The 11,042-nt window shown below is 36.9% G+C and overlaps 2 protein-coding genes across 2 annotated transcripts; both read right to left on the reverse strand.

Annotated features, from left to right (window-relative positions):
- Positions 1-1,376: 1,376 nt before the first annotated feature.
- Positions 1,377-4,195, reverse strand: LOC122610536. Its single transcript, XM_043783516.1, has 5 exons — positions 3,839-4,195; positions 3,162-3,394; positions 2,454-2,828; positions 1,955-2,300; positions 1,377-1,487 (listed from the first exon to the last, which is right to left on the reverse strand). Exons 1-5 carry the CDS (start codon positions 4,193-4,195, stop codon positions 1,377-1,379), a joined length of 1,422 nt encoding a protein of 473 aa, XP_043639451.1.
- Positions 4,196-8,705: 4,510 nt separating this feature from the next.
- Positions 8,706-9,754, reverse strand: LOC122609732 (protein EPIDERMAL PATTERNING FACTOR 2-like). Its single transcript, XM_043782679.1, has 3 exons — positions 9,543-9,754; positions 9,250-9,305; positions 8,706-9,074 (listed from the first exon to the last, which is right to left on the reverse strand). The coding sequence occupies exons 1-3, from the start codon at positions 9,628-9,630 to the stop codon at positions 8,880-8,882; spliced, it is 339 nt and encodes a 112-aa protein (XP_043638614.1). The 5' UTR covers positions 9,631-9,754; the 3' UTR covers positions 8,706-8,879.
- Between the last annotated feature and the right edge of the window lie 1,288 nt (positions 9,755-11,042).

An 11,042-nucleotide genomic window follows, 5' to 3' on the forward strand; every position in this document is an offset into this window, starting at 1 on the left:
TTGTTGTAAGAAAATTATATCAAGTGTAGATGGTCATCCCAGTTACCACCAAAATCTAAGACACAAGCTCTCAACATGTCTTCTAAAGTCTGAATCATACATTCACTCTGACCATCAGTTTGAGGATGGTACGCCATACTCATGTCTATCCTAGTCCCAAAGGCCTTCTGAAACCCTCGCCAAAATCGAGAATTAAAGCGAGTATCTCTGTCTGAAATGATCGAAATTGGTACGCCATGTTTTGATACGATTTCCCTTACATACTTCCTCACCAATTTCTTTGTGGGATCTTTTTCACGAATGTCTAGGAAATGAGCAGACTTTGTCAATCTATCGACGATCACCCATATCATATCATGACCCTCCTTCGTCCTAGGTAGTTTGGTAATGAAATCCATAGTTATGTTCTCCCACTTCCATTCAGGAATTTCTGGTTGTCTAAGTAATCCCGCAGGCTTTTGATGTTCCGCTTTCACCTGTAGACATGTCAAGCATCGACTTACAAACTCAGCAACATCTTTCTTCATGCCAGGCCACCAATATAATTCATGCAGATCATAGTACATCTTGTCGGTGCCCGGATGTACCAAATACCTTGTATTATGAGCTTCGTTCAATATCAATGTTCGTAAATCACCAGTTGAAGGAACCCATAGTCTGTCCACGAAATACAAGCCATCATCGTCTCTTCTATCCAAATGTTGTTCCATTCCTCGTAGTTCCTTCTTAAGAAGATCTTTATTGCCAACAATCACCAATTGTGCTTCTATGATCTGATCTCTAACACTCCTTTGCACTGTAATACTCATAACACGTACTCGTTTAGGCTTAACCCTTTCCTTACGACTTAAGGCATCGGCCACTACATTGGCTTTCCCCGGGTGATAACGAATGTCACAGTCATAATTGCTGAGTAACTCAAGCCATCTTCGTTGTCTCATATTCAAATCTTGTTGATTGAAAATATGTTATAAACTCTTGTGATCCGTGTAGATTACACACTTGGTTCCATACAAATAATGCCTCCAACACTTTAATGCAAAAACCACTGCTCCTAATTCCAAGTCATGGGTTGTGTAATTCTTCTCATGGACCTTCAATTGTCGTGAGGCGTAAGCAATCACTTTGCCTTTTTGCATGAGCACACAACCTAATCCTTGACCCGATGCATCACAATACACTACAAAGTCATCAGATCCTTCTGGCAGACTCAAAATCGGTGCATTACATAGCTTGTCTTTCAAGATTTGAAACGTTGCCTCTTGTTTTTCACCCCAGACATACGGCCTATCCTTCCGAGTTAATTGCGTAAGCGGCAACGCAATCTTAGAGAAATTCTCGATGAACTTTCTATAGTAGCCAGCCATTCCAAGAAATTATCTGACTTCAGTCGGTGTCTCTGGTGTTCTCCAGTTCTTGACTGAATCAATCTTGCCAGGATCCACGTGTATTCCATCCTTGCTCACGACATGTCCCAAATATTGTACCTCATCAAGCCAAAACTCACATTTAGAAAATTTCCGTACAGCTTTTCCTTCCTCAGTAATTCTAGTATCCTTCTCAGATGCTCAACATGTTCTTCCTTTGTCTTTGAGTAAATTAGGATGTCGTCGATAAACACAATTACAAACTTATCCAAATACGGTCGACACACTCTATTCATCAAATCCATGAATACTGCTGGTGCGTTAGTCAATCCAAAAGGCATCACTGTGAACTCAAAATGTCCATATCTTGTCCTAAAAGCAGTCTTTGGTATATCGTCCTCGTGTACACGCAGTTGATGATACCCTGAACGTAAGTCGATTTTTGAGAAACACTTCGCACCTTGAAGTTGATCGAACAGAGCATCAATCCTAGGAAGCAGATAACGATTCTTTACTGTTAACTTATTCAACTCACGGTAGTCGATACACATGTGAAAAGAGCCATCCTTCTTTTTGACGAATAAGACAGGTGTTCCCCACGGTGACTGGCTAGGTCTAATGAATCCTTTGTCCTGAAGTTCTTTTAATTGCGTGGGCAATTCCTGTAATTCAGTTGTTGCTAATCTATAGGGAGATTTTGCTACAGGAGCTGCATTAGGAACGAGACTAATGCGAAAATCAAGTTGTCGAGACGGAGGTAAGCCAGGCAATTCATCAGGGAAGACATCCTGATAGTACCGAACAATGGGGACATTAATCAAGCTAACCTCTTTAGCAGACGCACTCATGACACGACCCTCAAAAGAATCAGACACCTCGCCCTGAACTTTTAGTGTCTCACCGTTTGGTAAGGGAATTCTAACAATTTTTGCACTACAAAGGATCGTTGCATCGACCAAAGACATCCAGACCATACCAACAATAACGTCAAAACTTCCCATTTCAAAAGGTACTAAGTCAATAAAGAAAGCATGATTATTAAGAACTAATGTGCACGAACGAATGACCTGGTCTAATCTGACTAACCCACCATTAGCCATTTCTATGTCAAAACATAAATACATAGGACTCGGCTTAGCACTCAATAAAGGAATGAAACTAGTTGCGACAAAACTATAGTCAGCTCCAGAATCAAAGAGAACAGTAGCATAATGACCATTTAGAAGAAACGTACCTGCAACCACGTTCAGGTCGTTGCAAGCCTCAGCAGCATTCAGAACAAAAGCACGACCTCTAGCAGCTGGAGCCTGATTGCCTCTATTCTGATTGGGTCCAGTAATTTGTAGCTGGTTAGGATGAACTGCCACTTGAACCTGTTGCCCAACCCACTGAGGACATGTGTTCCGATAGTGATTAGTGGCCCCACATTCATAACACCCTCCACGAACTCCGATTGGTCTCCTTTGATTTAATGGTGCAACATTCAATGGTTCCACTTAAGTCCTTGGTTCCCGACAGTAATTTGCCAAATGCCCAGTCTTATTGCAGTTGTAGCATGTTAAGCAATTCTGATTTGCTGCATGGTGCAGATTGCACTTGGTACACTTAGGATGAGGACCCACATATTCCTTTTTGCCAGCATCAGTCACTGCAAATACCTTGCCTCTGTTTTGTCTCTTTCCATCAGATCGCCAAACTTTCTTATTATTACTCGTCCCACTGGTTTCCTTCCTTTTTGTCCCAACAGCAGTAATAGTTCCACACTGAACCAACTCCTCTGTCATAGCTTCAGACCTCAATATAGCCTCCTCTAGAGTAAGTGGGTGAACAGCAGCCATAGTCGATCTAACCTGAGGAATTAACCCACAAAGATACTTCTTTATACCTTTGTTCTCAGGTTCAACCAAGTGTGGAACGAGCCTTGAAAGTTCATTAAAGCGGGTTGTATATCCAGCATGATCTGCACCGACCATCTTATGTTCCAAAAACTCTCGTTCTAGCTTCACCAGTTCAGTTGCAGTGCAGAACTTTTTCATCATCAACTCTCTGAAGTTATACCAAGACATCGCCTCTGCCGCTAATCTGCCTCTGATTCAGCACTGAGTGTTCCACCAAGACAAAGCATCTTTAGTGAAAGAGTTCGCCACATACTTGACCCTTTGTTCAGGAGTACAATCACTAATACCAATCACAGCTTCCATCTTTTCTAGCCATTGAATAAACTTGACTGCTCCACCTCTACCATCATACTCTTGCACACCACAATCCTTAAAGTTTTTGTAAGTACAAGTCCTGACACCACTTCTAGGTCCCCTTGGCACATTCGCAAGTCGAATTCCTTGATCAACGTCTTCATAATATTCACCATCCTGATCATCCCCTGCGTCCTCATACTGAGCATCATCATACTGAGCATCTTCATTCTCTGCATTTTGTGCATTTTGAGCATTTTGTGCGAGTATAGTGTTAACCACTTGGGTGATCATGGCAATCATGGCTGAGTCTGGTTGCATTCCAGCTTGCTCATTTGCAGTTTCATTTTCAGCTTCACCATGACCGCGTCCACGGCCACTACCTCGGCCGCCACCACGGCCTGCACCACGTCCAACACCATGACCAGTACCTCGACCTCCAACCTGTTCATTTCCACGGCCCGTACCACGGCCAACACCTTGAACTACCTCAGGCCCAGCGCCACGACCTATACCACGGCCTCCACTCCGTCCAGTTCCTCGGCCAATACCACGACCTTGACCAGAGTCTTTGTTTTCACCATGGCCTCTTCCACGGCCGCCGCTAGTTCCAGCACTAGATCTTGTTCTTGCCATTATCCTATAACCACGTGTCATTAGTCGAGGAAAGATATACTCGACGATGTTATCATCACAAAATACTCTCAGTAGGCTCTCTCGTCTTATGGTCTAAGGAAATGCTATCTAGAACCTAAACTACTCACGCAATACCTGTCAATGCAATACATATATATACTAATAATATATAACCCTAAATCGCAGTTAAAATGTAATCCGAATCTAACACCTACATCCGTTGCACTAGTGGTGTATGTATACAGGGTGTACCAGCGGCTAACCCTCCACACCCCTAGTACATCTAATGCAAGGTCGGATCACGGTACTGGTATGCTCTCTAGGTATTGGTCGGGTATGTATACAGGGTGTACCAGCGGCTAACCCTCCACCTAACCAATACCCGTTAAGCATCCCAAGATAGCTACTACACTCTCACTACAAGTGAAATCACTGATGTCAATAACTGTCGCAAGGCATGGCGGTAATCATAGAACAGCTGATCAGGCTTTTCTATGATTATCGCTATGCGATACTAGTTAGCGCCATCGCTTCATCTTGCTCTAATACACATAAATAATCACAATAACACCGAAAGCACACAGTCACCAAATGATAGCCATAGTCAAAATAAACACAGAGATAATAAGTCTAAACAGAATATGAACTCAAAATATAAGCGACGTTAACACGTCTAGGATGCATCTATGATTCCTATCGTAAATGCTATACAGGGTTCTTAGGTTATAGTCTAGGCTTTTCCACCTTATTCTCTACAAACTTGGCTTTGATACCATTCTGTAACACCCCACCATTGGCGGAAACATGAGGTATCATGAAAAGTACAACACGACGTGGAATTACATAGATACTGCTAAATGAAGTAGAATATAATAAATATATTCTCAAAAACATGAGTTCAAAGTCATAACTGTGCTAAAATAGCTTATTACAACCAAGTCCATAAAGAAATAATCCAAGGCATATAGCCTTAAAGTCTGACAATAAATAAGGAGTACTAATCTTTGAAGTCCAGCCTAGCATAGCAGTTCTTATCCCTGATTAGCCTGAGTACCTGAAAAGTATATATTAAAACGCGTCAACACAAAGGTTGGTGAGTTCGTAGGTTTTAGTCAAAAGTCTAGTCAAAGAAATAAGTCTTTTGTCGATTATTTTAAGTCTAAACCAGTAGTAGTTCAATATATAACGAGCAAAGTTACACCATAATAAGTCCAAAAGTCTCAATGTCTCAAAGTCCGGCCTTACGATACCTGCCTCAGTCCAAAGTCTCAAGTCTCAACTCATACAATCAGTACGTCCAAAGCACAACAACAAAACACATAATCACACACATACAAATAGGGTCAAAGCACGTCAAATGGCACAAGTAACTCTATACGCACAGGCTCAATATTGAATATAAAACAGAAAATCGACAAAAGTGTTTAAAAATAAATAAGTATACTTTCCACCCCAAAATTTGTAAAAGAGGGGCTACGAGACTCACCTAAAAGCAGCGCAAGTATAAATTATCCTAGATGAACGAACAAGGATACGAGTAGTCAAATACACCTGAAGCACGTACACTAACTGTTCGAAAGTCCTACATTGTCCACAAATCACCCAGTAAGAACTTGGATTTAATTGTACTCGTGTATATCCTATACTAGTGTCTTAGGAAATGCCATTATGTCTCGTCAATGTCTTAATATATATAATAGTCTTGTGGTCCTTATAAATTGTCCAATAATAACGTCACGTCTTATGTTTATATCTCGTCAAGTATTTGTATGGAATGTCATCATAAAATATGTTAAGTCCGATGAGTAATTGATTTATTATTATACAAATGTATAATTTATATAGTCTTTACAAAATCTTTTTATTATATATATATAATTATATGTCCATATTAGGTTTTTAATCCCTATATATATATACATATGTCCATGTCAATATAATCCTTATATATATATATATCTACTTAATTTAGTCCTTTAATACATTTATATATATATATATATATATATATATATATATATATCCATATTACTTTCATTATTATAAAGATGTGAGATTTAATCTTAATTATAGATCAATTAATTGAAATACAATTTGACTTGTTCAAACACTTTAAATTTTGACTAAATGCCCAAAACAATGCCAAACCCTAATCTTTATCATTAAGCCATCGTTGACTAAGTTTGACCAACAGTTAGACCGACGGTTGACCGAACCAAAAAATCAAGATCTAAACACCAAAAGCAATTCAAATTGACTTCTAGACTCGAAAATGTACATTTCAACCATTTTGACCAACCCAAACACATTTCCCGACCGGTTTGATCGGCGTTGACCGGCAGTTGACCGGCCGTTTGACTGAACAAAAATCAATTCCAAGAACAAAAATCACTAATACAATTCGGATCTAAGGAGATTTCGGATCAAGAACCCGGATTGAAAGAATTTAGGTATATACAACCGAAATATATATAGTTTTAGTCAAAAATTCGAATCTATAACTATATGTATAGTCACCACCGATTATATATGTACATAAATAAAATTTTCGGACCTATATATATACATATATATATACATAACGATCTTTGAAAGAAGGAAGAAGAAGAAAGCCGATTTATATATAAATATATGTGATATTTTCGAATCTAAATGTTTATAAAAAAGCATAGCCGGAAATATATATATGTGTAAAGAAATTCGAGATTTGAAGACGAATAAACAAAGATCCAACATAACTTACTCAAATCTAAAAGAAAAAGAAGGAAGGGATGAAGATTTGATGATGGTTGATGGTGGTTCGTGGTGGTGGTTCGTGGGTCGTGGCTGCAAAAGAGAGAGGGAGAAGAGGGGGGGGGGGGGGGGACGGCGAGGGAGAGAAAAGAGAAAAGGGAGAGGAGTGTGGGAAATGAAATTAGGTTTAGGAGGAACTAGGTTTTTGTTAGTTCTTCCCTAGCTTTGACCGAAAATTGACCCACCTTTGACTCTTCCAACAACTCGTTTGACTCAACCAATTAAGAAAACTCAAGATCCGTTAAATCATTTCGTCGACATAATTAAATGAAACTTTTCAATAGCTTTTAAACGAATATAAACATGCCTATATTTGTTTATTTAATCTTTAGTTGATTAAATTTAAGGTATTTTATCTAATTTGGCATTTCCACAAGACAACTAGTATTCTTCCTATTCTCGAGTCCACGTACAATTTTTCTAAAGTCTAGGTGCTCATAAGTCCCGAATCAAAAATAAATTCACTTATTCCATGATAAAGTCTTAAAGGTTAATGACGTACATAAACCAGACGAACTAAAGTGACCGGAAAGTATTTCGGAAAGTACGCTCAGATGACGGTTGTCACACATTGATAGGTGACCCTAAGACTATGAGGAGTAGAGAGTTAAGGGAATGCCCCTCCTCCATTCCTTGCTTGACACGTGTCTAACACTAATCATAAGGGGCATTCCCCCAATTACTTAGGAGTAGAACATTCCATCAAGAGGCATTCCCTTACTTTTTTAATTATTTTTTTTATTCTTATAAAACTCATATATCCCTCCTTATCTTCATAAAGTTAGAAAAAGTCAAAGAAAAAAGAAAAGGAAAGCCCGTTCAAAATCGGAAGAGAAAAAAAAAAATTGGACAGGAACGCCCCTTGGGGCCGAGAGGAAATGGGCTATTCCTCACGGTCTAATTGGCATCGATGTAATTAAATGTTGGGCATGTTGTCCAGCCCGCCTTAGACCAATTTTTATTAACAATGTTTATATAAAGCAAAACTAAAAAGAAAGAATTGATATATATATAGATTGGAAATAGATATTCGGGTATATTTTTTGGGTAAGAATTGGCATCCACTTTTTTGTAATTGACATGTTTTTATACGATAATCTAATTAAATATCTTTCTTACTCTTACAAATTTTCTTTCTTACTCTTACACTTTGACATGTATAATCTATTAATTTTCTTTCTTACTCTTACACTTTGACATGTGTAATCTACTAATCCTCTTAATATTTTCATTTCATGACATGTGTAATCTATTAATTCTCTTTCTTACTCTTATGTTTTGATTGATTGTACCATGTGGGTTGTGGCATGCTTATATTATTAGGAAATGTAATAGGAGAATTAATCATCTTCGTTCCTTTAAACTTGTGTCAAAATCTTATTGATTACTACCATGTCAAAATTTTACATGGTAGCACCTTTTTCACCCTTATTTCCGTTTGTAATCTTTAAGTGACGGACTAACAGCTACAATAATAATGTCCAAAAAAAACTCAACTTTTAACAAAAGAGTATGAAAAGATGAGATATAGACAGTTTTTCTCTATTAAGAGGTAGAGAGAACTATCGGCTAGTATATTTTGTATTAGTTTATTGTTCTGTATATATAGATTGGCATCTTGCTGATTTTTGGTGGTTTAATAACTATAGGAAGTAGGCTAGTAGAAAACTAGAAACCAACTTAAGATAACAATAATCCAAAAAGATACAATGATCAAAATTAAAGTTAACTATAGAATAGCAATAAAAATACCCAACTTTACAATCTCGTAGATCCTATCCAAAAAACTCTGCTCTAATATTATAAATTCCCAAAATGTTCTAGTCTCACAACTACATTACACGTACAATAAATTTTCCATCAAGTCATCAAGAGTCACATTAACCATACATCAATTAGATGGAACATGATAATATCTGCCTCTACAAGTACATCTATAGACAACAGGACATGATTCAGGCATGGAACACGTGAAGCTTATCATCACCCTTCGACATGGAAAACATGGCCCGCACGCGTGTGAGCAATCAGGTATGCTTGATCCCGTTGGGTATAGGTCCATTCCGAGCTCCACATGTTTTGTATCCTGCAAAATTATATCCATTTGTGTCATACAACGTTCATAAAATCTTGAAGTCGTTTTATTTGTCAAACACCACGCAATTCACGACACTTTCGTGTCCAACAAAGGTTGATGTTATAACAATCTTTGTGAAAAATATCATTAGGAGTCTTGAAATTGAATTAAATGTAATACAAACCTGAGAATTTTTTTGACTTTGAGCTTCTCCTTGAGCACTTTTTACTTGGGAAGTAACTATATATAATACAAAAGTGAAAACAATTAGTACAATAGGTAATGCAATTTATAGTAATATATGATCAAGATACACTAAAAAAGACTACTAGCTAGCTAAAACTTCTTTTCCTCCTTCAAGAATTACTATTACTATAGTGACTATAAGGTAAAGTTAAATAAAAGACAAACTAACTATTTTTGGTAACTAATTATTGATGCAATTAATTATTGTAAAATGTGACATGTTGCTCTTACAATGATGAGGATGGAGACTTTCGCCAAGGTTAAGTACCAAGAAAATAATAGTCACAAGAAGCAATATGTGGGAATACATGTTCTTCATGTTGTATAAGATATTTATAGCCTTATAGGGGTTTTATAAAAATCAAACTCTTAAAAGAGAGATAAAGAGTGAATGATTTGTAAAAGGTAAACAAAAGTACTATGAAGAATGACCAAGACCAAGAAGTAATTAAAAGCAGATGAGATACAAAGGGAATGGAGAATAAGCAAACATGCATCAATATATATACACACATGCAACAAGTGACATAATTAAGGTGCTTATATAATTAATGTAAGAGTGACATTTGATGCATTTCACATGATTCTTGGCCACGACTTCTTTTGAGTTCAAAACTAAGATTTCAAACGTTGCAAAAATTTGAAACAAGATTTATACTTTACATAAGGGCGGGAAATGACAATATGGGAGATTGGGAGATGCACATGAGAAATTTCAAGGTATTGTTTCGTTACAAGAAAAATGGTGACCATTTTTATAGTTATACCTATTATTTGGTCACTTTCAAAGTTTCACTTAATCTAGTACTCGTATTAAACACATGGGGTTTGCTAAATACTAAGGTGCATAAATTGTTTATACATTTACCATGAAAATTAGAAGGCGAACTTTTAATATGGAAGGTACAAGTTTTTTTTATGCACGTTAAATACAGCCCTAAGGGCTGTATTTAGCATTTCCCTAAACATATTTATTGGCCTACAAAATAATCTTATTTGGTCTCTACTCTCTAATAAAATTTGTGGCGGAACTATAATAACAAAAGTAAATATTAAAATCTGGTTTCTAACGCAAATAGTGGCGACAAAATATAGCTTGTTATCATAGACGGATTTTATATACCCAATTTTAATACAATGTAATTTCTTTTACATTCTAAAGGTACATGTGTAACTTCGGCCATCTCTAGTTGTTATTAACGAAAATTTGGTCATCACACAAAATTAGTGATTTTTCTTGTACTAGTTTGAAGTTTCAACTTCTTGACGAGCGATACAATCATTGAAGCATCACTAGAGATCGAAAACTTATATAAACAATAATCATCCAAATCACTTTAGTAGCAATTTTTTTTAAAATAAGCATTTTTTTTTTGCGATGTAGGGGTATATTGTTTTCGTGTATGAAAATTTCGATATACTCGGTTTCGACCCCCCATTTTAACGTTAGGGAAAAAAAAATTTAGATCCCGACCCTCAACTGAAAATTTTCAAACTTCGCCACTAGTCGAGTATATGACATCGATAAATCACTCTACCCATATCATATTTTGTCATTGGTGTATATCCTCTCTTTGATTAAAATTAAGGGTGATTATCTACACTACTTTATAGAAGTTGTATACCCAATTACCATATTTTTACATCATTTACTCATTTTATTTTAAAATATCTTCATTATCTTATTTTACATCACTTGCCTACATCATGTATTCGATGTCGTGACCACCT

Source organism: Erigeron canadensis, chromosome 8, assembly GCF_010389155.1.
Source record: "Erigeron canadensis isolate Cc75 chromosome 8, C_canadensis_v1, whole genome shotgun sequence".
In the NCBI taxonomy this organism is placed as follows: Eukaryota; Viridiplantae; Streptophyta; class Magnoliopsida; order Asterales; family Asteraceae; genus Erigeron; species Erigeron canadensis.